This window comes from Pelophylax lessonae (assembly GCF_965119305.1).
Source record: "Pelophylax lessonae genome assembly, chromosome: 8".
Taxonomy (NCBI): Eukaryota; Metazoa; Chordata; class Amphibia; order Anura; family Ranidae; genus Pelophylax; species Pelophylax lessonae.
The window spans coordinates 74,103,048-74,130,522 of NC_138775.1; the positions used below are offsets into that span (position 1 = coordinate 74,103,048).

The window sequence follows — 27,475 nt, forward strand, 5'->3', positions numbered from 1 at the left end:
AGTTATTGCGTTTACTAACAAAGGGAAAGATTTATGTAATTTTTGGTGTTTTTTTTTTAACGAGTAATGGCGGCGATCTGCGATTTTTTTTGCGAGACTGCAACATTGCGGCGGACAGATCAGACCCTTGACTGACATTTTTGACACTTTTGGGAGTACCAGTGACATTACTGCAGTAATCAGTGCTATAAATATGCACTGTTACTGTAAAAATGACACTGGCAGGGAAGGGGTTAACTTTATTGGAGAGGGAGGGGTTAATGTATGCCTGGTGCTTACTGACGTGTGGGGGGGGTGACTGTGTGAGACAGGGACAGATCGGATGTCCAGCTATGCTGAACACTCCGATCTGTCACTCCCTGTCACTGAGGAGATCCGCCCGCTTGTGTTTACACAGGCGGGCGGATCTCCACACTAGATCCCCGATGATCGGGGCAGAGCAGCGGCGATCGCCGCTGCTCCTCCCCTGGCCCGACTCCCGCTGTGAATGAAAACAGCGGGAGCGCGCCTCCGGCGGCGCGCGAGTGCCGCCTACAGGGGAGGAGTCTGGCGACGTAGGTCTACGTCGTCAGACGGGAACGAGCCACTTTGCCGCAGTACTATTCCAGTACTCAGCGGTAAAGTGGTTAAGATTTGTTTTCTTTTAGTAGAGGTCATGTGAACAAATGCCTAGGGTTCTGGTCACATAGCCAGCAAGGTAGAAAATACTTGTATAACAGTTTCAATAGCTGCAGATAACATTTTTCATAAAGCTAAATATGGTGTTCTACCATTAAAATAAACTTGTAGCATGCTCCTGCTATTCAAACTGCCTATATGAAGAAAAAATGCATAAGAAGAGGTTAGCTACAGTAAATGAAAACGCACACATCAAAACAATCAGTGAATTTAGTAATACAGACAGCTGACACAAGAGACTAGAAAATACCCCATCATTAGTGGGCTAAATAATGCCTCAGACTTGGTGGCAAGTGGGGGTATAAAAATGAAATAGTGCCTGTGGTCATTGGTATTAGTAGAAGGACTACTGCGGCTCAGTGGCGGCTGGCGCCGCCCCCCCTATCCATGCGCCCGGCCCCCTAACCTACATGCGGGGTGCTGGACGCATGGAGTTCAATGGGTTTTTTTTTTTAATCACCTGATTAGAGCCAGAGGCTCTAATAGGCTTCAGAAAAGGGTGGACCCGGGGCACAGAGCAGTGCGCCCCAAGCCCACCCATTGTGTGGCAATAGCGAATGGATATTCGCTATTGTCACATGGATCCTCCTCCTGGCCAATCAGGAAGCAGGTCCGAGACCCGCTTCCTGATTGGCCGAAAGGCAAACGCATGCCATTGGCCGAGGAGGAGGTGGGAGGACTCGAGGAGACGCGGGGAACTAAGGGGAAGCCGCCGCTGCAGGTAAGTCTCTCTCCATTGAAGGGGGCACGCTGGTCACTCTGCATTGAAAGGGGGCACGATGATCTCTCTGCATTGAATGGGGGCACGCTGATCTCTCTGTATTGGAGGGGGCACGCTGGTCTCTCTGCATTGAAGGGGGCACGCTGATCATTCTGCATTGAAAGGGGGCACACTGGTCATTCTGCATTGAAAGGGGGCACGCTGGTCTCTCTGCATTGAAAGGGGGCACGCTGGTCATTCTGCATTGAAAGGGGGCACGCTGGTCATTCTGCATTGAAAGGGGGCACGCTGATCATTCTGCTTTGAAAGGGGGCATGCTGATCATTCTGCTTTGAAAGGGGGCACGCTGGTCTCTCTGCATTGAAAGGGGGCACGCTGGTCATTCTGCATTGAAAGGGGGCATGCTGGTCACTCTGCATTGAAAGGAGGCATGGCACGCTGGTCACTCTGCATTGAAAGGGGGCACGCTGGTCTCTCTGCATTGAAAGGGGGCACGTTGGTCATTCTGCATTGAAAGGGGGCACGCTGGTCATTCTGCATTGAAAGGGGGCACGCTGGTCTCTCTGCATTGAAAGGGGGCACGCTGGTCATTCTGCATTGAAAGGGGGCACGCTGGTCATTCTGCATTGAAAGGGGGCACGCTGGTCTCTCTGCATTGAAAGGGGGTACGCTGGTCATTCTGCATTGAAAGGGGGCACGCTAGTCATTCTGCATTGAAAGGGGGCACGCTGGCCTCTCTGCATTGAAAGGGGGCACGCTGGTCATTCTGCATTGAAAGGGGGCACGCTGGTCATTCTGCATTTAAAGGGGGCACGCTGGTCATTCTGCATTGAAAGTGGGCACGCTGGTCACTCTGCATTGAAAGGGGCACGCTGGTCATTCTGCATTGAAAAGGGGCACACTGGTCTCTCTGCATTGAAAGGGGGCACGCTGGTCACTCTGCATTGAATGGGGGTACGCTGGTCTCTGCATTGAAAGGGGGCACGCTGGTCACTCTGCATTGAATGGGGGCACCCTGATCTCTCTGCATTGAAAGGGGGCACGCTGATTACTCTGCATAGAAAGTGGGCACGCTGGTCACTCTGCATTGTAAGGGGGCACACTATACCTTGATTACTGAAGGCCCCTTTCACACTTTTGTGACCTAAAGTCACGCAATTTTTTACAGCGTTTTTTGCTGCAAAGCAATGCCTATTACATTTTTCTGTTTGCGCCCCCCCAAAGATTTTGAGCACCAGCCGCCACTGCTACTGCCCATTGTTTGTGTCAGTGGAAAGAATGGTACCTCATTGTTTGTCACTGTTCCTCATCATTGGGAGGGATAGTACCTCATATCAATAGGAGAAATAGTGCCCCAAGAGCAAGAGGAGGGGAATCAAATGGCCGCATTTGGCTTGCGGCCCACAGTTTGAAGACTACTGTTTTAATCTGATGGGTATCCTCATTAACCGGAATGCTTAGAAAGACAGAGGGGCTGGAGCCAACTCAACTTTACAGCAAAATGTAGCCTCAGTTTGTACATTTTTTCATCATTTTCTTAGCTTGATTTGCCAGAGTTTGTGGCAGCTTGCGTTGAGTTAGTTCACACTTGGGGCCCCTGATATGGTGGCTTCGGTCCCCGGTGCTCAAACAAGGAAAATCCTTCCTCCCCCTATATTGGATAGTTGTCACCACGGATGCCAGTCTGTCCTGGTGGGGAGGTGGTCTCGGCAAGCTTTCTGCTCAAGGAGTCTGATCCCCAGAAGGATCCAGGTTACAAAACTGACATCCTATAGCAGAGAGGGGGAGTATACCTCCTGGGACTGCCCATAGGCGTAGCCAGAACTTTTTTTCTGCCTAGTGTCCTACTCCTGTAGGGGGCAGTATAACCCTACTGTTATGAAAAATAGAGACTGTGTCCGTCAATGAACTTCAGAGAAAAAATTTTTACGGTAAGACAAAAATCCAATTTTTATATTTATGGTTATGATAGGTGTAGCAATACATATTCTGTATTTAAGCAATAAGCAATATCATTTAGGTCAGCGTTAACAGCAGAATCCCAAATAAATAATGATTATATTAAACAACTAATCTTTAAAAAGGTACACAAACATAGTATAAAAAAGGTACACAAAATGGCTAATGTGCTCAAGTGAACTTTATGAAAAAACCCTCATGTTCAATTCATATTTCTTTTGTTTCATATGGTCTAAATTATTGTCACGTACACAAAAGTAAGGGATGTCAGAAATGTAAAACCGGAGCTGTATGTTGAAAAATGTATGTTTTATTTATTACCCCTTCATAAATGCTAATCTCACACAATTGTCATTCATCTATGCATGAATGCATTTGTGCCTCCCCTTAGGTTTAGGGACAATCATATTTTCCATTAATTTATTATTCAATGCTTCATCATGAATCCCCTCTGTATGTGCTACGTATTTATTTTAGAAATAGGTACTGAAAAAGGGCCTGTTTGTTTACCAGACAGATCTGACAAGTCACCCGGTGACTATTAAGGGACAGTGAGAAGATTCTCTTACACAATTTCTTTAACTGTACTATCCCTCTAATTAGGAAATGTTGACGCCATATAAAAAAACCTTGCAAGATAAGGATAAAATGTTTTCAGGTCAAACTTTTGGAATCACCTGTCAGTTCATAGAGGAATCCAATATATGCATAATAGCGCCCCCTAAATACAAATACTACATGGTGCTAATTAATAAGCTGCTGTCATCATTCTGGTGCTACCCCAAAAATTAAATGAACTATGTGTTGAGGCGTTCACTTAAACTTGTGGTAACTAGTGTAAATATTAGTACATTCATCAATACAATCATAGAAACATCAAAACAAATCCATGCTACATAAAAATTGTAACAAGTGAAAGTCCTGTTATAATTTATTTCTGAAAAAACAATCTTCAATTTTGCCATCTTTCTTTCACCACGTGCAAAACAATGCTCTTCACACTCAGTAGTGCTCCACTTTGCTATGTGCTCCACCACCTATTATATGAGGTGCCACTCACCGGATATCTTTGGGCCACCAGGACCCTCACAGCTTAGGTAATTGCAATCCTATGAATGGTATGGTTCATAGAGGGATCTGTGGACTCAAGGCAAAGAAGTCTATCAAGCTCCAATTTGTATTTTAATTTTATTTTGACTCAGCTAGTTCCACTAAAAGTAATATCCTCAGGATGTGCAATTGTTCAAAAATGTTTAAGCTAGTTTTAAAATCCAGACAACCCTACCAGGCGCTTTCCAAGGTCTTGACTATGTTTTTTTCTTCATTGCAATCTTAAGAATACAATTTAGCCCAAGATGGTGAATAGGTAGTGCAGGAACAGTAGGTCACTGATAAGGTAATCTCTGAGCTCTCTCCTCCAATTACAAAGCTCCATTCTGTGTAGTCACAATACTGTGCAACACTGTTAACCTTTATTGGCTTACAGCACTGTTCCTGCCTCTCCCAGTCTAATGATGATGTGAAGGGGATTACAGGAGGCCAGGACAAAGATGATGGAAGTATTATTTAAACATAGATTTTTACATCTACTGTATATAAAATGTGTGTGTGTAGGTCTGTATGTGTCTATATTTATTATTACAATGCAAACTGCCAACAAGCTACTTTCCACCATATTTCTCTTTGGACTCAACATTCTTTTTCCAGGATAGAAAAACTACTTAAACCCCTTCCAGTGTGTAAGAATAAGTAGGATTCTGGCTTGAAAATTAGCAGATCAGGTTGGTCATTTGTAATGGTTTTAGGGACCTAACTTGCAGAAACCTTAAAACAAAGAAAAAATTACAACATTTTCTAGGCAACTGTATCAAAACTTTAAATGTTAATATAAAGGTTACAGTGCAGTACTATTACTAATGAAGTCAAAATAAATATGAAACCCTTTGTGATCTGCATACAGAAGCTATTTAACAGTAGTTAATAACTGCTTAAAATATTTTTACAATAATACTTTAAAAATGTATCAGTGATACGATTTTAAAATAGAAAATGTATTATGGAAAGTATTCACTTCTTTTTTAACCCTTTTTCCTAAATGACACAAAAAGATCCTTTTAGTTTATATGATCATTGCAATTGTTTCCAAAGAGCAAATTAGCAATATTTTTAACTTCATGTCAGCCGTGATTAATGGTCCCTTATCTTATGATATGGACATAACTGGCCATTGTTAACAGGGAGTGTGGAAACTTCAAATGCAAATAAATATGGCAGTTTTTAGTGCTCCTATAGTTTGGATATATTTCCAACATACTTAGTTACTTTATTATTTTCTTGCTTTATAAAATTACACTTTAGCAGGTAAGACATTAGTTGTATTTTAGCACATTAAAAAAATATTAAGTTATGTTTTGTGTTTTAAGGACTTAAATCCTAATGAGTAATGCTATGCAAACTTTTTTTTTTTTTCTCGGAAAAACCTTAAAAAACTTGCTTTGGAAAATGAGATAAGATCCATTCTAATATATTTGGAAAATGTCTGGTGATAATAGAATAGAATGGAATTTCCATTAGACACCTTACAATATAGAAGGATTCTGGATTGTTTTAAAGTCTAAGGAATAATTACTAAGGGTTACCAGATCATCAGACCCATGTTCTATTTGAACTATGGTTGTAGTAATGAGAAATATATAATAACCTGGTTATTAGAAGCAAACCAAAATTAACCTCATGTAAGAAACTTTAACTATAAAAAAAATCACATACACAAATATACTATATATTTTACGTGCTATATATTTGACTTTTCTCATGTATATACTCTACGTAGCCCTGCAAGGAATAAAAAATATATAGGTCCGTTGCTGATTATCAGGTACTGTAAGCTCTTCCTTGCAGATGGAACCCCTGAAATTCCTGTGCAGATCTAGACTTACACAGTTGAACCTTGCACAGACATAGGCAAGTTCCCTGGTCCCATGTAATAGTGCCTAGGTCTTGCAGTTGGCACTTCATGTTCCAAGCACAGCATTTTAGAAGCCAGTGAGACCATGCATTAGTGGCCCATACCCAGTGGCCCATACCCAGAAGTACAAATACATAAGGGACTTTTGTCGGTAGATACAGCAGGAGGAAGTGGAATAGATGTAAAAGATGCTATGTAGTGAAACATGTTGTTATCCTTTTTAACTACAGGTTCTGGTTAAAGTGGGTCTAAAGTTTGAAACTTAGTTACATCCATAAAAACATAAGCATCAATATATTTACCTGTAACCTAACATGTTCCTCCTTCAGGTGCTCTGTATCCCTGCTATTTCCTGTGTAACTCTAAAACTAGAGATTTGTGTGACAATGGCACTGGTTGACTGCCCCTGCTTAAAAAGCCAATAAATGCCTTTCCCTCTAATATCCCCAGCTCTTCGCTGGTAGGCAGTAAATATGGGGGATGTAGAGGACCCATTGGAGGACTGCCCTGAGTCCCAGGTAAATATCTGGGTTTCACTTATGACTTAAGTGAAGCTAGGCAGCATGGGATCAAGCTGGACCTAAAATCAGTACTATGACCAGTTCTTAAAAGAGTTGCACTGTGTTTGCTTGTGCAATTTATTTCTAAATTATTGTTAATATGTATTTATGAGCTATATGTTGAATGTAAGCATTATTAATCACTGTTTGAAATGGCCGTTGTGTACAATTTGTGTAACATTTCTTATCTTGCTCTACAGGCAGCAGGGAAGCTGCATTCACTTACGCCATCATTGCGGCTGGTGTGGCCCACGCCATTACGTCTGCTTGTACTCAAGGAAACATGAGTGACTGTGGGTGTGATAAGGAGAAACAAGGACAATTTCACAGGGAAGAAGGCTGGAAATGGGGAGGCTGTTCTGCCGATATCAGATATGGATTAGTATTTTCCAAGGACTTTGTGGACTCAAGGGAAATCAAGCAGAATGCAAGGACGCTCATGAACCTGCACAACAATGAGGCTGGACGCAAGGTAAGAATCTGACCTCAGGCTCTTACTTACATCCAGGCATTGGCATCATTTGGCATGTGTTGGTCATGAAGACTGAGGTCAGACTTCCTAATAAAGGAACACTTTGCTAAGTATTGCTTGTATGTAACATGGCCACGTGGCGTGGGCTTAAAGTTGCTGTTAAAATTTGAACTCATTCTGTGTCCTCACCATTGCAATTGCTAAATGTGAACTTTGCCCCAGTGTAAAAGCACTTTCCCTCCTCAACAAGCCATAAGTTAGAACCAGGAACTCAGAGTGAGCTCCTACTATACAACACAAACTTTCAGCACTTAAGGTATGTAAGCTGTCCAGTCAATCAGTCTGGTGTAGTGGAGACCTCTATATGTGGGGATGTCAGACAAAGGGCTACAAATTAGGTACATTGCAGCTAGAAATTGGTGAAGGCTTTTTACATACAAGTTAAATATATTTATCATTTTTAATCAGTCTTTAAATATATGATAGATTGTTCTCCAAAAACATTTTTAGTATAAATACCTACTTTAAATCAGTTGTGATTTACACTGCAGGGCTGGGACAGTTTGTGGGCCTTCACAGTCTCAGTGTTCCCTTGAAATTTGATGCTTTTGTCCAGAAGATTCTATTGAGAATAATGATTGTCCCCATTTTTAGAGTTAAGGTTACCATTAATCTGTATGGTGGCTCATGTCATATGTACCAGAATAAAAAAGATGCCCTAGAAGAACTGGAAATCTGACAGTTACACGCCCGAGTAATCTGGTTAGTAAAAAGTACAGCTCAAGGATATTTAAGGAGGACTTATAATGTTTAAGTGTTTTTGAACTGCTTCACCTACCATATCATCTCCTTTGGAGGGTTTAGCCTTTGAGATTCAGCACTGGCCAGCAACTGTCATACTTCAGGTATCCTCTGACACTCCAGTTGAACTGTCATTCTGAAAACAAATAAGTAAGATTTTTTCAAAAATAAGCATGCACAGTTATAATAATAATTAAAGTGAATCGGCCCACTCGTTATTGGTAGAAATGGAGGACACCAGTGAAAATGATTTTCCACCTTGTAGAAAAATCATTCTAAGCTGATATTTGGTTTAAAAAAAATGTTGAACAATTATTTAGATTGCAGGGATAATGCAATAACAGATATCTAAAATTGTTCACAACACAGACAATCAATAAAAAAAAAAAATCAGTTACCCAAAAGTCATGCAAGTTGTATAAAATGAGGCCAGCTGTACCACTATCATTTATTCCCTTATAGCCATTATGGTAAAGAATTTTCATTGAATTTTGAACCCTATAAAATCTACCTGGGCTTGACCCTTTTAAGAGTATTCCTTTGTTCAGCTGCTATCCTATTACTATAGCTGCATTGTCTCTTCTATGCATTCAGTTTACTGCATGATATGTAGATAAGTGTGCCATCCAGCTTAAGTTTCCATGGAAATTTAATTAAAATGTTGGCAGCAATTGATGCCTTCAGGATGGAAGTTTAACAGGCAGTGGATGGCTCAGAAGCCAAGAACCCAACAGGGAATTTACCCCTTGGCCAGTGTATTTATCTAATAGAGCTGACAAATAGAGAAGGAAAGGACTCATTTTATGGCATAATTAGTTCTTTAAGCATGCAATTAATGCATATAGTAAGGGAAAGTGTGGTTGTGTTCTACGTCCCACTAGTACAGTATATAGCACATTTTTGGAACAAGAAGATTGCATTAATACTTCCAGGGTTATATACACTGAACAAAATTATAAACGCAACACTTTTGTTTTTGCCCCCATTTTTTATGAGCTCAAAGATCTAAGACTTTTTTTATGTACACAAAAGGCATATTTCTCTTAAACATTGTTCACAAATCTGTCTAAATCTGTGTTAGTGAGCACTTCTCCTTTGCCGAGATAATCCATCCACCTCACATATGTGGCATATCAAGATGCTGATTAGACAGCATGATTATTGCACAGGTGTGCCCTAGGCTGGCCACAATAAAAAGGCAGGAAATAAGGGAGTGCTTCTGGTTATGGCTGTAACAAATTGATCAGTCATAGTAAAGTAAAAGCAAAAAGCATGGTTGTATAGAAGAAACTTAAATAAGGCTCCACTCCGAAATAGAAAGTCAAATTCCAAACAATTTATTAGATTAAAAACCAATAACCAATAAAAGATGAAATGGTCACTGATAGGATGTCGGGCTGAGCCCGTGTACTTGCCCCACTGCTGATATCCTACTTGCTGGGTCTCTGGCCAGATGATATGGCAAGCAGGTGTCCGTGCTGTCACTTGAATGGGTGAGCAGTAGGTGTGACAGGGCTCCAAGTAGACAGTCGGTGCAGAGACCAATGCGGAGGTCGATGCACAGGACAGCTGATCCGAGCAGCGGCGTTGCGGGAGATGACGTCACTCAGCCACGCCAACAAGAAACAGGAAGAAGAGCCGGGGAGAGCCTGCGACTCCTACAGCAAGAATGCCAATGGTCCCGTCACCATGACGACATGTTTCGCACTCCACGCTTTGTCAAACTCAGGTGACGGGCCGGACCGGGCCATGTAATTTAAAAAGCACCAAATTAGTGTGTTAGTTGACCAATTAAACTTGCAATTGCAGATGTATAAATAAAATTGGCTGTGGGGAAAGTAAACACAGGGCTCCATAAGGCTATATATGACCCTAAGGGAAATAAACTTTACAGACAAAAAATAATACAATAAATATATTTGCCGAGATAATCGATCCACCTCACAGGTGTGGCATGTCAAGATGCTGATTAGACAGCATGATTATTGCACAGGTGTACCTTAGGCTGGCCACAATAAAAGGCCACTCTAATATGTGCAGTTTATTCACACAGCGCAATGCCACAGATGTCGCAAGTTTTGAGGGAGCGTGCAATTGGCATGCTGACTGCAGGAATGTCCACCAGAGCTGTTGCTCATGAATTAAATGTTCATTTCTCTACCATAAGCCGTCTCCAAAAGTGTTTCAGAGAATTTGGCAGTACATCCAAACGGCCTCACAACCGCAGACCACGTGTAACCACACCAGCCCAGGACCTCCACATCCAACATCTTCACCTCCAAGATCTGAGACCAGCCACCCTGACAGCTGCTGCCACAATCAGTTTGCATAAACAAAGAATTTCTGCACAAACTGTCAGAAACCGTCTCAGATGAGAAGCTCATCTGCATGCTTGTCATCCTGATCGGCTTCTCGACCTGACTGCAGTTTGTCATCATAACCGACTTGAGTGGGCAAATGCTCACATCTGCCACTTTGGAGAGGTGTTCTCTTTATGGATGAATCCCAGTTTTCACTGTACAGGGCAGATGGCAGACAGCGTGTATGGCATCGCGTCGGTGAGCAGTTTGCTGATGTCAACATTGTTGATCGAGTGGCCCATGGTGGCGGTAGGGTTATGGTATGGGCAGGTGTATGTTATGGACAACAAACACAGGTGCATTTTATTGATGGCATTTTGAATGCACAGAAATACCGTGACAAGAACCTTAGGCTCATTGTTGTGCCATTCATCCACAACCATAACCTCATGTTGCAGCACGAAAATGCACGGCCCCATGTTGGAAGGATCTGTACATAATTCCTGGAAGCTGAAAACATCCCAGTTTTTGCATGGCCAGCATACTCACCGGACATGTCACCCATTGAGCATGTTTGGGATGCTCTGGATCCGGGTATAGAACAGCGTGTTCCAGGTCCTGCCAATATCCAGCAACTTCGCACAGCCATTGAAGAGGAGTGGACCAACATTCCACAGGCCACAATCACCAACCTGATCAACTCTATGCAAAGGAGATGTGTTGCAGATACTGACTGGTTTTTGGATTCCCCCCCCCACCAATACAGTAAAACTGCACATTTTAGAGTGGCCTTTATTGTGGCCAGCCACACCTATGCAATAGTCATGCTGTCTAATCAGCATCTTGATATGCCACACCTCTGAGGTGGATGGATTATCTCAGCAAAGGAGGAGTGCTCACTAACAGTTTTAGACAGATTTGTGAACAATATTTGAGAGAAATAGGCCTTTTGAGTACATAGAAAAAGTCATAGATCTTTGAGTTCAGCTCATGAAAAATGGGGGCAAAAACAAGAGTGTTGCGTTTATAATTTTGTTCAGTGTAGTAAAGCAAAGCAAAGACATACAAGGCACGGGCTGAAAACCAAAAGACAAAAATATATCAATTAGAGCGCTTTGTTTTCACAAATGTAAGCCTGTAAGCTGTTTAAGAGGAAAGCAAAAAAAAAAAAAAACCTTATAAAGCGTGGTCCAATTTTTTTTTCAAAACGAAAAAAAAGAAAAAAAAAAAAAAAGATTTATTAAGGCAACGGGATAACCTCTCCCCCCCCCCCCACCCCAATTAAACAAAAGCAAAAATGTAATATATTGTAGGTTACCTGTCCTTAGATGAGGTGACTGCAATCGTTTTATCTTCATGTTTTTTTTCACCTGGTGCCCCACAGATGCTCAATAGGGTTTAGGTCGGGAGACACGCTTGACCAGTCCATCACCTTTACCCTCAGCTTCTTTAGCAAGGCAGTGTTCGTCTTGGAGGTGTGTTTGGAGTTGTTATTATGTTGGAATAGTGCCCTGCGGCCCAGTATTCGAAGGGAGGGGATCATGCTCTGCTTCAGTATGTCTCAGTACATGTTGGCATTCATGGTTCCCTCAATGAACTGTAGGTCCCCAGTGCTGGCAGCACTCATGCAGCCCCAGACCATGACACTCCAACCACCATGCTGCACTGTAGGCGAGACACACTTGTCTTTGTACTCCTCACCTGGTTGCCGCCACACACGCTTGACACCATCTGAACCAAATTAGTTTTTTTTGGTCTCATCAGACCACAGGACATGGTTTCATTAATCCATGTCCTTATTCTGCTTGTCTTCAGCAAACTGTTTGCGGGCTTCCTTGTGCATCCCCTTCTGGGATGACAGCCATGCAGACCAATTTGATGCAGTGTGCGGTGTTTGGTCTAAACACTGACAGGCTGACCCCCCACCCCTTCAACCTCTTCACCAATGCTGGTAGCATTCATACGTCTTTTTCCCAAAGACAACCTCTGGATATGACGCTGAGCACCTGCACATAACTTCTATGGTCGACCATGACGAGGCCTTTTCTGAGTGGAATCTGTTCTTATAAACCGCTGTATGGTCTTGGCCACCATGCTGCAGCTCAGTTTCAGGGTCTTGGAAATCTTCTTATAGCCTAGGCCATCTTTATGTAGAGCTACAGTTCTTTTTTTTTTTAGATCCCCTGGGAGTTCTTTGCCATGAGGTGCCATGTTGAACTTCCACTGACCAGTATGAGAGAGTGAGTGCGATGACACCAAATTTAAAGGGTAACTCCACTTTCGTGGGGAAAAAAATAGCAAAGAAAAAAAATAATATAGTGTATACAATTGCATATTGAAAAATCCGCGCTTAGGATATATTAGAATCTCTACAAACACCGGCTGCAGCCCACCTATTTGACTATATTCCAAGGATATATAGTGAGAGATAGAAATAAAGGAAGGTGTATGGCGCTGCCAATGTGCTCTTAGTAATAAATAAACACCTCTAAAAGTGCCAAAGTGCAATAAATATATGCTGTGTTTCTTATAATAATTAATAAATGAATAAAATTGGTGACTAGAATAATATAAATATATAAAGTGATATAAATTGCGGGTGACTGTATTAAAAAATAAATATGTATACGGTGAAGTGTTAAACAAGATCCAAAACCATAAAGAAAAACAAAATGTACAAGCCTTGGGCTGGTTGAATTAGTAACGGGTATATGGTGATACTATGACCTGTCACAAATGGGTGACAGGAAATAGAAAATCAGGAGTGGCGTGTAATAAAAAATGATGAAATTACGTCATAAAATTGTGAAAAAAATTAGGTATTGGTGAACAGCTATATCAACCCCTAGGTATAGCCGAATAAATAATATAAATATTACAATATAATCCAATGGCACATTACAAACCAACAGGAAATTGTATATAAAACCTTCCAAGAGGTATAAAAATGTAAAAAATTTAAAAAAAAATATAGCAAACAGCAGACAACCATAGGAGAACGTAGCAGCAATAATCAGGATCTCAAATAAATAAATAGTCCATAAATAGTTCACTTGGTTCCTAAAAATCGATAATCTCACAGTTATGAATAGTCCATAAGTAATCAGTGCAACAAATTTTTCAGAAAAAGTGACTTCAGTGCAGGTGCTTCTATGTATCTCTTTAAGGGTGCCCAAACACAGGTGATCACTCCGTGCTCCCCGCACCCCCAGGGCCGCACTCACCAGAATTGATCACCCCTACAGGGGTACCGAGCCTTGGGTATATTATTCTCTGGATCCCCCTCTAGTCTCCCTGGATGGTCCAATGGACACAAGCTGTCCTGTAGCCTGCCCGAGTCCTCGTCACACTATCCTTAAGGCTATGCTTATCCACGGGTATGTATGGGGAATAAAGGGCTCACATAGGGTAGTACCGTCGTCACACTCACGAGCCCTGATTACACAGTGGTCAGTTCCCGCTGACCACTGTGTAATCAGGGCTCGTGAGTGTGATGACGGTACGATTTTTAGGAACCAAGTGAACTATTTATGGACTATTTATTTATTTGAGATCCTGATTATTGCTGCTACGTTCTCCTATGGTTGTCTGCTGTTTGCTATATTTTTTTTAAATTTTTTAAATTTTTATACCTCTTGGAAGGTTTTATATACAATTTCCTGTTGGTTTGTAATGTGCCATTGGATTATATTGTAATATTTATATTATTTATTCGGCTATACCTAGGGGTTGATATAGCTGTTCACCAATACCTAATTTTTTTCACAATTTTATGACGTAATTTCATCATTTTTTATTACACGCCACTCCTGATTTTCTATTTCCTGTCACTCATTTGTGACAGGTCATAGTATCACCATATACCCGTTATTAATTCAACCAGCCCAAGGCTTGTACATTTTGTTTTTCTTTATGGTTTTGGATCTTGTTTAACCACTTGCCGACCGCCGCACGACTATCTACGTCGGCGGTCAGCCCCTCACAGGCAAACTAACGTAGGTCTACGTCGCTTGCTTGTGAGGGTCTAGGGAACGAGCGCGCGCCCCCGGAGGCGCGCTCCCGCGCGGTCACGGACCCCCCCGCGCGTGTGACCAACGGACCCGATGTCCGCCGGTCACTCGGCGATCGGCGGGGGAGAGGGAGAAAGTCAGACGGCTTGTGTAAACAAGCTGCCTGTCATTCTCCCCTGTGTATGATTGATGATCATACGGTTCTACTATGTAGAACCGTTGATCACCGTTCATACAGCTGAAGCCACAGCCAATCACAGTAGAAAGCACGCCCCTAGGGACACACACAGCCCCTCCCTTTCAAAAAAAGTTAACCCCTTCACTGCCAGTGTATTTTTACAGTAACAGTGCATATGTATAGCACTGATTACTGTAGAAATGTCACTGGTAACCCCAAAAGTGTCAAAAATGTCAGTCAAGGGTCCGATCTGTCCGCCGCAATGTCGCAGTACCGCAAAAAAAATCGCAGATCGCCGCCATTACGCGTTTAAAAAAAACCAACAAAAATGACAAAAATCTTTCCCTTTGTTAGTAAACGCGATAACTTTTGCGCAAACCAATCAAAATACGCTTTTTGCGATTTTTTTTACCAAACATAGGTAGCATAAAACAAATTGGCCGAAAATGTTAAAAAATTTTGATTTTTACATTTTTTTTGGGGGGAATTTCATATAAAAATATGTGAAAAATATTGCTATTTTTGCAAAATTTACGCTCTTTTTTTTGTTTATAGCGCATGATCAAAAAATCGCACAGGTGATCAAATACCACCAAAAGAAAGCTCTGTTTGTGGGAAAAAAAGGACGCCAAATTCGTTTAGGTACAGCGTCGCACGACCGCGCAATTGTCCGTTAAAGTCACGCAGTGCCGAATCGCAAAATACCCCCTGGTCAGGAAGGGGGTAAAATCTTCCGGGGCTTAAGTGGTTAACACTTCACCGTATACATATTTATTTTTTAATACAGTCACCCGCAATTTATATCACTTTATATATTTATATTATTCTAGTCACCAATTTTATTCATTTATTAATTATTATAAGACACACAGCATATATTTATTGCACTTTGGCAGTTTTAGAGGTGTTTATTTATTACTAAGAGCACATTGGCAGCGCCATACACCTTCCTTTATTTCTAGTGTATACAATTGCGACACAAATCATATTGTAATTGAATGTTACTAAAATGACCTTTTCAATCTGCAGCTGTTGTAATTTTCTGGAAACGCAATGCAATATGACTACCTGGAGCTGTTCTGTACACAGAATGTGTACTGACCACACCCCAGAAACATCATGTCCTGCTTGTGTGATTGGCTCACCAATTTTCACAGAAGTCTGTCTAAGATACAAGTCAGATTTCTGGCATCCCCTGCAACAAAAATGTAATTAGTGGTGAGATACATCCAACAGGAACACGTCTAAAGGGATGCAGGCCCAGCAGCTTTCCTTGTTAGAGCTCAGCAGCTTCCACAGCTGATAGATAATTATGAAACCACTCCCATATGACCCACTCAGCACAAACAATGATTTCTTCAGAATAACAAAAGGTAGGAATCTGCAACAAAGTTTGTTAAAATCCCTGCAATGCGCATAGATCACCCGGGGGGGGGGGGAATGTTTTTTTCTCAACAAAAGTGGAGTTACGCTTTAACACACCTGCTCCCCATTCACACTTGAGACCTAGTAACACTAGCAAGTCACATGACTCTGGAGAGGGAAAATGGCTAATTGGCCCAATTTGGACATTTTCACTTAGGGGTGTACTCACTTTTGTTGCCAGCCGTTTAGACATTAACGGATGTGTGTTGAGTTATTTTTAGGGGACAGCAAATTTACACTGTTATACAAGCTGTACACTTACTACTTTACATTGTAGCAAAGTGTCATTTCTTCAGTGTTGTCACATGAAAAGATATAATAAAATATTTACAAAAATGTGAGGGGTTTACTCACTTTTGTGCGATACTGTATATATATATATATATATATATATATATATATATATATATATATATATACACTGTATATATACTCATGCATCGTTTTTTACATTTTGGATATAACAGCTGTAATTATTAAAAATGTATAATAGGCAGGATCATCAGTGTTGTAAATTAGATTCAAGTTATTTTTTTCTCATACTGCTCATATGATTTAGAATTTGGGAGTTGCCTTTATCTGTGGGTCAGACGTAGCATTTCCTGAAGAATGCAGTCAAGGTTTCAACAATGGCAGCAGAAAGAGGCTAATTTTTCATCTTCTATTGCAGAGTTATTTGGCCAAGAAGGGCTGACTTCACTAGCAAGGCAGGAAGAGAATCCCAATCTTATTGTGCTTCTCTATTTATTGCACTTAGCAGCCTGTCAGAATGAAGTCAGTCCATTGGAAGGTGGTGGCCTCAAAAAGATCAACAAAGGACACCTTAGTAAGCAGGAGTTAGCACTCTTAGCACAGTTAGCATTTAGACTTTTGAGGAATATTACCAATATGTAACAGCAGAAGCCAGTGATATAATGCAACCTAGGATAGTTATTTGTTCGTTTTTGCTAAAAAAAAGATCTGGTTTCTAATGTGGTTCTGTGGGGTCACTGAGGTTTATTAAGTTTAGTTAAAGAAAAAAACAATTTTTCATTACAATTTTATTTACATAACGTTTCTGTAATTAAGTATATCTCATGATGCGCAGGCTCCTGGATTCTGTAAAAATCTTCACTGAAGAACTGCCCTGTCCTTGTCTTGCTGCTGAACAGCAGGGGGTGTTCAGCTTTAGGTCTCTGGGCTTGGCTGCTCGAAGGATGATCTGATGGGGATACCTTCCCTTCATTGGAAAACATAGTTTCCACTGGTAACACTGCTTGTAACATGACTTGTGAATAGGGAAAGAATCCTGAGACTGATTAGATTCTCCCTCATTTAGAAATCAACAGGCAATGTAATCAGTGAAAGAAGTTTTCTCAATGAGTGACACCTTGTCGGAGCAGCTGAGCCTGAAGTCCTGAACTCCAACCTCCTCAGCACCAGAAGTTCAGCAGCAGGAAGAGGAGCAGTATTAAAACAGTATTAAACTCTGTTAATTTTTTTTTTTTTTTACAGTCCCCTACATGTTTATGCCATAATGTGCTAGTATGCACCACATACAAGCACATTAAGACAGACTTACCTGTCAAAACAAGCCATCCAGTGGTGCGCTGTCACCATTCCCACCAGTCCCAGGGGCGTTCATCTTCTCCCGGTCTTCCCTCTGGGTTCATCTGCTCAACCCATTGAATGGCCAGGGCGCAATGACATCACTCCACCATGTGCACACGGAAATCACATCACCATTGGGACAGAAGGTGAAAGTTTATGGATGACACTGAAACAGAATTTGCACAAGGACATCTGCTAGACCTGATTAATAAAATATCAGGGCTAGTGACCTCTCTAGTGACCAGAGGATACCCTGTACCGGGGTGTTGGAGGTATTTAACTTGTGATGGTTAATCTGCTTCTGGAGGCTGTTATTGCACTCTGGCATCCTTCACAGCAGAGTTTTTTTCTGACCCTACTCCATCCCAAGTGTGCATCTTAATACTGAGTCTTCACAGTATAGCTTTGACGTTCCATCTGACTCATATTTGCAAGGAGTTGCTTCTAGCCTGATGAAATCAATCCTTTACAAGGACTGTAAACAACCTTTGGAATCAGGAGCCTCTCCTGACAATATGAAAGAACTTTATCTCTTTGAAACAGAATTTATTGCAAAATAGTCCCTGTCCGTTGTAGACACTCCAGTCATCTACCTGACAAGTATAACATTGAACAGGATGATGGTCTTACCTTTCCCTACTTATGTCTCAGTTTAAATCAATTGTAGTAACTCTCCCTCCTCCATTGTCAGTGACTTTGATTTTTTAAACCATGTCACAATGTATCAAATTCCATAAAGGAGACCCCTCCAGCAAAACGTCAAACCCCTGTGTCATGGAAATTTTGAAACAAATGTCTGTGCTTCATCTGTGATGGCCGTTTACAAGCAACCAAGCTTGTGTCTCTTATGGCAATGATTTTGGTTTACGTACCGGGGACGCTAGGGATTTTTCCAAGGAATGTCTGGTTCACTTGCTCCTTAAGGGACTCTCTTTGGACTTGCCCTTGACAATGTAATGTCAAAAGATACTGATGACACTCTGCACCTACCTCAGTGCAGGAGATCTGTAAATCACCAATGACTGGCATTGTTTTGGGGGGGGGGGGATTTAGATTGTTTTGGCGTTAACCATGACATCTAGCCATTTTCAACAAGTGTGCTGCAATTTCAATCTTTAGGGAACTTTCTTCCACTAATAAAGGAAGACTTGGCTTCAGTGTTCTACTTTTACAGTGCACCCTAACTACCTCAATACCAGCATGTTTGTTGATTTCCAAAAAATTAAAAAAATAAAATAAGGGGGTATCATAAAACAATGGGGTATCATGGAGCTGCTTTACAAAAAAGGGGACATTTTTGGGGTGGGGTGTCCTGACATTCCTATTTGAACAGAAAATAAAGGAAACAGATGTTTAATTTTTCTTTTTCTTTATTAATAAATCTTTTTAAAAAACTGTAGGTATTAAATACCAGCAAAAATGGTCTGAAATTAATTTAGGTACCGCGTTGCACGATCCAATAACTGTTAGTCAAACTATCTCAGCACTGAAAATGACATAGAAAAGAAGGCGGTGTCACATGCTGGTATTGAGGTTGTTAAGAATAATTTGGGGTCAGCATCCTTTCATTTTACTCAGTTTAGGGGTTCTTTCCCTTCTCTCGATTTGCATTTTATGCTGTAAGAGCTGGCACTTTAGGAGATTAGCTGTACAACAAGTAACATCCTTACTTATGTTGAACCTCTTTCTCCCTGAAGTTAATGGTTAAAACATTCAACTTACGTAAATGCTTAGTTCACCTTTTCACTTACCTTCAAGGATAATTAGCTGTCTGACTGGTCAGCACCAGCACGTAAATATTTTGACAAATCGGAATAGCTCTATTCCATTACAAAAGCCCTACAGAGAGATATGGAAGAAAAGCGAGGGTTTCAAATCCCCAGACAGCTACACCGGCTGCGTAGGAACTGCCAGCCACAAAGAAGTAGTGCAGCGGAGACTAGGTGGGTGGTAAGGTGGGTTAAAAGGTGAACCTACAGTTGTTGATTGGTTAGTCGTTTCTCTTGACCTGTGTTTTCTGTCCAAGCTTTCTTTCCCTGAGCTCAAGGGTTAGGTTTGCTAGTCTTTAGCCTTACTGCGATTTTCCAAAATGGTTTCTTCACTATTGGATGTGCAATGTCTTTTTTTCTCTGAGACTTGGCCCAGTAACTATATCTTTTTTGTTGCCCACATTAGTCGTTGGTCTAGTTTTTTCACATTCAGGTGGTGTGCATTCCACCTGTTTTAGTGTTCGTGGATGGTTGTTCCTCTATTGGCCGGTTTCTATTCAGTGCTCCTTCAGGTAGCCCATTTTTTTCTTAGTGGTGTTGTCCTAATCTTCAGCTGTCCTGGTCTTCAACACCAGATTGATCCATGGTGCCCTCTTTCTATCACAGCAATTTCCTACGTTGGTTGGCCTTTCTTCATCTAGATTTTGTTCAGGTGCTGATTCCTTCTGATACTCTTTGAAGTATATTTTCCACATTGATGGTTCTAAATGTGGGCTATTCCCCTCCCCTTAGTTGGACTGCTTCTGGATGTCCCGACTGTTCAGGAATTTCTAACACTCCTGTATCTCTCAATGGACTTTAAGAAAAAGATTTTACGGTAAGTACAAAAATCGTATTTTTAGCTTGACATACACTTTAATCCTAGCCGGAGTTATATTTTAACTTTGTTTCCTGATCCTGAAATGAATATTTATTTTACATATACAGTGATCCTACTCGGTTAGACAGCAAATTGTAAACAGTTAAGGTTACCTAGCAAAGAAATCCTAAAACACTATCTTGTTCACACATTTCCCTACACTCCCCCACAAATGTAATGTGGATGAACATGCCCTGCATCTGACAAATTACTGACACTCCTAAGCTTACACAATATGTTGTTTCTGTTTTAAGAGATCACTAGGAGAGATTACGACTATCGTGGAACACTTAAGCTGTATTATATAGGAAAGTCAAACTTGACACACAAGTCTGTATCTTTTCAAATGCAAGAGATAACGAGACATTAATGTCCTGAATTATGAATGGGAACCATAGAGAACAAAAGTTGGAATACGGAAGATAAATTTTACATTAGGGCTATTTTATCTTGTCCAGTTTATCTTAGAAGATCCTAGTGATTGACCTAATTTTATTTCATTCCTTCACTTACTTGGATTAAAAAGCTGAATACTTGCTTTGTGCACTGGGGGTAACACTGTTATCTTTTTTACATGAAAGTAAAGATATGGAGTTCGTTTATCAGCAGGTGGATTGGAAGGCCAGTAAATTTAAAATACAACCCGGTTTAAAAAAAAAAAAAAAACGTATATACTATACTGTACATACTTTCCGCTTCTCTGCTCTGAACCATATGCAGAGAGTGAAGTCAGATCTCCCTATTTCCTTATTTATTCCAGTTCAGTGACCCAGAATGTACTAAAGGCAAAGATCAGCATGATAGACAAGTGACTAGCAGGTTCAGAGGGTGGGACCAGCAATAGGGATGAACAGAAAAGTTTTTTACCCTCCAATGCTGCTCTGAGCCATACTCCAGCTACCGGATGTTGGCAAAACTTTAGGTTCCATCACCTGCCCGTTGCAGTAGGAACAAATGAAGTTCAAGGCACTGCTTCTTCCTATGCATTAAAAACTTTATTGTTCAAGTGTTTTGCTCCCTACAGGCACTAATTTTGTAGAACTAAAGAATGAGAGTATAGTACAAAAAAGTGCAGCACTAACTGTGAACAATTCAAATAATATCACTTAAATAAGCAAAATAGATAAATGTTCCAAAAAATCCAAGAAAAGGTTGGAATAGTGCAGTAGTCCCACAACTGTGTCAGTTTAGTCGAAATGCTATAAGAACCCGGTGACACCTCACACGCTCAGGTACTGCTTACCAGATAGCCAGTGACCCCCTATTAGAGTGGTCAATCTGCGCTTGTTTATATTCCCGCTCTCCAGCATAAACGATCAAACAATTACTTTCCAACACAAGGCCCCATCCAGTATATAGAACAGCCCGAGGTGGATGTGAATAAAGGAAAATCCAAATACTCCAAAGCTCGAGATAGGTTCAATAGAAAAAAACAAAGGTGGTCATAATAGTGTGATATTGTTTAAAAACATCTATTTATTTATAGAGAAAAAACACACACACTTTCAGGTCAGTACGAGCATTAAACAGCATTCCAAACGCCAACACTCCAAAGTTCCAGGAACAAAAATGGCTGATCCTTGACCGCACATGCGTAGTTGTGTGCGTACGACCGCCCGACCAGTTTTGTCACAACTGACGTCATCAGGGGCACGTTTATGTATCAATGCAGGGATTCCCAAACTACGGCCCTCCAGTTGTTCAGGAACTACAATTCCCATCATGCCTAGTCATGTATGTGAATGTCAGAGTTTTACAATGCCTCATGGGATGTGTAGTTCTGCAACAGCTGCAGGGCTGTAGTTTGGGAACCCCTGTGTTAATGTATCTTGGCACAGTGCACAGCAGCTTTTTTTTCTATTCTATCTGGCGCAGATTTATTGATAAGATTTCTATAAAGAATAAGGGTAGACTTATGGTTTCCTAAAATAAAAATAAATATTTTATTGGGCCCAATAAAAATGTTTTGTTTTTGCGTGTTCAGGGAGGTTTTTGAAGCAAATCGTAGCATCCATCTATTATTATGTGAACATTTTGGTGAACAGCAAATATGGATTTCCAGTTCCACATATTCTGTCCTTTCCTATGACTTTGAGTGATAGACACTTTAGGATTACTTGTCGAACAGTTCTAGGAAACCTTAAAAGCCTTAGAAGCCTCACCTGTAGTCATTTACATCTTTAAAAGGATCCTTCTACTACTTTGCAGTCAAACATGGCCTTCATACATCTTTCTGAGACTCTAATGTTTCTTTTCTAGGAAATAACTACAGGGGGTGCTAATGCTGTAAGGGCCCCTGAGCTCATAAGATTGGGGGTGCAAGCAAAACCAATATTTCATCTTCCAAAAAGTTGTACTTTCATATTTAAAGCAGTATTAAACCCAAAATGTATTATATTGCAGCTTACCAGTCACTAGATGTGGTGGCTGCATCCGTTTTTTTTTTTTGGCTGGAGACGTGGCCAGTAACACATCTCCTGTATTAGTGAGGCACAGCTCTTCACGGATGAGCCTGGGGAGGCACAGCAGACAGCAGCATTGTCAATCTGGGGGGAAGAGAGTGTTATGTTGATTATCATATTAGCAGATTTAGAACCACCAACACATTGAAGCCAAACTCTAACTTACACTTTATAAGCAGTTACAGCAAACATTTTTTTTACCTGTGGGGATAAAGGCTTTGCATGAATAAATCAAAGCTGATCATTTTAATCACCCCTGCCAGTGTTAAGTGATTTGTCTCATCCATGTAAACTGATACATTCTGCTGGAGAGTTCGTGCTGTCATATCTTAAAACTGAGCCTCAGGCAGATATAAAAGACTCAACTTTAAATGCAACCCCACCTTTATTGAAAAAATAAATCCCTTTAGGGTGGTGTTTGTACATTGTGAAGATTTTAACAAACTTTGTAGCAGATTCCTACCTTTTTCTGTTCTGAAGAAATAACTGATAGTTTGACCATGTTCTTTCTAATTCCTGTATAGGAGGGTTAGCTTTCATTATAACCACCTGAGCAAAACTTAGTGTGCTAATGAGGAAAGCTGCAGTGCATGCATCCCTTTAGTAGGCAAGCTTAAAAATGGTTAAAAAACCTAAACAGTTTTTACTTGAATACATTCCCTGCATTAAAGTAAAAATGTTTAGGTATCAGTATCGCCCCCCCCCCCCCATACTTCTCTGGGTCCACATGATCCAGCGCCGTGCCCGTCTGCCATTGACTTCTGCTGCTGTTGGTCAAATCCTGTGGAGGGAGGCGGGGCTGAGCTGCTCTGCCTGTGTCCATGGATGCAGTCATCACGGGCGGGATCAAGCCCACACGAGTGCCCCAATAACAAGTGTCTAGAAGCAAGCAGAGGAGGAGCCAGGAGTGCCAGCAGGGGGACCCAAGAAGAGAAGGTTTGATATAGCAGGGTAATATAGCATGTTTGTTTTTCTTTTTTTAAATAAAAACATTTCCATTACAATCCCTTTAACGAGTATATCCCCAAAGACAACATTCCTGTTGCAGTGAATGGCTAAAATATGTTTTGCATCTCAGTGCAGACGTCTGAGAAAATTATTGAGCCAGTCGTACAAGCAGGAAATAAAATTTCTGGGGGCACTGCATAACCTGGAGGTGTATAGAACGTCTTCAAACGACCATTTTGCATTTCATTTTTTTACTGTTTTAGAAACTGACAGTGACTGCAGACCAAAACAGTAAGCTCATTTTTAGCTTTTTAACATTAAACTAGAAACTGCCTTTTGTAAGAATTGTAATGCTATATATAGGGCCCTACTACAATATAAAGGTCAGAACTGATGGGTGGCCAAGAGAACTTAGATACACAGATCTCACTGCCATAATTCCTGACAGAAAGACCATGTCTGATTAGGCTTATCAGCCTCTGCCAGAACTTTAATATCAGTTTTACATGACTTTTAAACTTTAACCTCCCTGGCGGTATGATTCTTTTGGATTTTAGGTGCTGAAAGCGGTACAATTATTTTAGGTGCTGAAAGCATGTAATTCTTGTGAATGAGCAGCCCAAACCAACTGTATACATTTATTATACATATTATATATATATATATATATATATATATATGTATGTATACATATATTATGTATACATATATTATATATATTATATATATATATATATATATATATACGTATATATATATATATATATATATATATATATATATATATAATGTATACAGTTGGTTTGGGCTGCTCATTCACAAGAATTACGTGTATATATACATATATATACACGTGTGTATATATATATATATATATATATATATATATACATATACATATATATATATATGTGTATATATATATATATATATATATATATATATATATATATATATATATATATATATATAATATGTGTGTGTGTGTGTATATATATATATATATATATATATATATGTATATGTGTATATATATACGTATATATATATATATATATACTGTATATATATGTATATATATATATATATATATACATATATTTACATAAAAAGTACAGTAAAACTGCAGGAAAGGGCACTGGGGGGCAATGTAATGTGATTTTATTTTATTTTGAACGGTATCAGTGTGTTTGGTGCATTTTACATTCGAATTTGCCGCCGGTTCCACCCCCCGGCGGACGTCACGTCGCCGGAGACGGAAGCCGGGGCTCGCAGACGATCGGGAGAGAGCTCCGCCGCCGCACACCGCTCGCAGTCTTCGCTGGATCCCGGAGAAAAGGTAAGTAAAACCTCCTCCAGCATCCAGCGATCTTCTTAGCGCTACCCCGAGTGTGACTCGGGGTTACCGCTTTTGGCACTAAAATCTTACCCCGAGTCACACTCGGGAATACCGCTAGGAAGGTTAAAGTGCACCTGTGCTTTGCCCATGTGAGCAAAGCAATGATGCAAATGAAGAAGCAAAGGGAAAGCAAGTATAAGCTGCTGTTACTGTTACCTTGCCCTGCATTATCACAGTAGATGTTCACTTACAGTATCTCACAAAAGTGAGTACACCCCTAACATTTTTTAAAATATTTTATTATATTTTTTCATATGACAACACTGACGGAAATAAACACACAGCCATTATTGTCTAAACTGCTGGCAAGTGAGTACACCCCTAAGTGAAAATGTCCAAATTGGGCCCAAAGTGTCAATATTTTGTGTGGCCACTATTTTTTTACAGCACTGTTTTACTCTCTTGGACATCAGAGCTTCACAGGTTGCCACTGGAGTCCTCTTTCACTCCTCTATGAGGACATCAGGGAGCTGGTGGATGTTAGAGACCTTGCGCTCCTCCACCTTCCATTTGAGGATGCCCCACAGATGCTCAATAGGGTTTAGGTATGGAGACATGCTTGGCCAGTGGTCATCTTAGAGGTGGGTTTGGGGTCATTTTCATGTTGGAATACTACCCTGCAGCCCAGTCTCCAAAGGGAGGGGATCATGCTCTGCTTCAGTATGTCCCAGTACATGTTGGAATTCATGGTTCCCTCAATGAACTGTAGCTCCCCAATGACGGCAGCACTCATGCAGTCCCAGACCATGACACTCCCACCACCATGCTTGATTGTAGTCAAGACACACTTGTCTTTGTACTCCTCACCTGGTTGCCACCACACACGCTTGACACTATCTGAAACAAATAAGTTTATCTTGTTTTTATCATACCACAGGACATGGTTCCAGTAATCCATGTCCTTAGTCTGCTTGTCTTTAGCAAACTGTTTGTGGTCTTTCTTGTGCATCATCTATAAAAAAGGCTTCCTTCTGGGATGAAAGCAATACAGACCAATTTGATGCAGTATGCTGCATATGGCCTGAGCACTGACAGGCTGACCCCCCCACCCCTTCAACCTCTACAGAAAGGCTGGCAGCACTCATACATCTATTTCCCAAAGACCACCTCTAGATATGATGCTAAATATGTGCACTCAACTTCTTTGGTCGACCACAGCGAGGCCTGTTCTGAGTGGAACCTGTCCTGGTAAACCGCTGTATGGTCTTGGCCACCGTGCTGCATCTCAGTTTCAGGGTCTTGGAAATCTTCTTATAGTCTAGGCCTAGGACATCTTTATATAGAGCAACAGTTATTTTTTTCAGATACTAAGAGAGTTCTTTGGCATAAGGTGCAATGTTGAACTTCCAGTGAACAGTATGAGAGAGCTTATCAAATGGAATTTTCTTGAAAAAATACACTAAAATGAATTTTAGTGCACACAAACACAATATAATACCCATTTTTTGGTAAAAAATAAAATGATGTTGCGTTGAGTAAACAGATACCATACATGTCAAGACTTAAAAATTGCGTGCTTCTGCCATAAGCAGCAGCCATGAGCTTGTTATACCCATTTGCAGGCAGGAATTTTTTGCAGGTTCAGCGGTCAGCAAGTGGTTATTGAGACCCTGCCATAAAACCCCTGAAAAGATAATTATTTATTCTTTCCTGTCCTCACACATATTCTAATAATCTTCCTACCCTTGCAGAACAAAGCTGCTGACATAATCGTTAGCATCTGACATATTTGGGTATATCAGATGCCTGAGCCCCCATCGTGCACTGCTATTCCACCAATCAGGAGGCACTAGTAACGTAGCAGCTGGCAGGTGGAATCATAGAATTGCAACAGGAGACCAGGCATGCCACTTATATGGAAGTGCATCAGATGCTAAAGTGTCTTTTTGCATTTGCTCTTTAAAAGAGCAAGGATTGACAATACCACCATAGAGACAATTAAGTATAAATAGTCTTCTTTTATAGAGTGTTTTATTTTTTCCTCAAATTGGCACTTTAAAGGATGATCATTTTTCTTAAAAGAGAAATAAAATGTTTGATAATTTCATTTTACAACAACTTCATTGAATTCTTAACAGCCTTTGTTCATGCCAGACTTTCTTTTAGGAATCGACACACTGCTTGTCATTCTAAAAGATTTGTGACTCTCTTGAGACATCTATGACAAGCACAAAATACTATGATATGAATGCAAGCAAGTATGATCCTGCTCGGTGCTCTAGGCTGAGTTGTTTGTTGCATAGTTGAAAAGACTTAAGAGGATAGTTTATTAGACTGTTTAAGTTACTCCAAAAATTCCCTGTTTTCATCTGAAGGATATATTTATCATATACAGGCTGTCCCAAAAGTCTGCATTCATAGGCAAAAAAAATATTT

The 27,475-nt window shown here is 40.6% G+C and overlaps 1 protein-coding gene across 2 annotated transcripts in view; it reads left to right on the forward strand.

Annotated features, from left to right (window-relative positions):
- The window catches only part of LOC309561476 (protein Wnt-7a), an 84,431-nt gene that overhangs the window by 41,141 nt on the left and 15,815 nt on the right, over positions 1-27,475 (forward strand). For both annotated transcript variants that reach the window (XM_082265417.1, XM_082265416.1), the window contains exon 3: positions 7,087-7,358. In XM_082265417.1, coding sequence (XP_082121543.1) covers positions 7,087-7,358 — 272 coding nt within the window. The remainder of the gene's footprint in view (positions 1-7,086; positions 7,359-27,475) is intronic.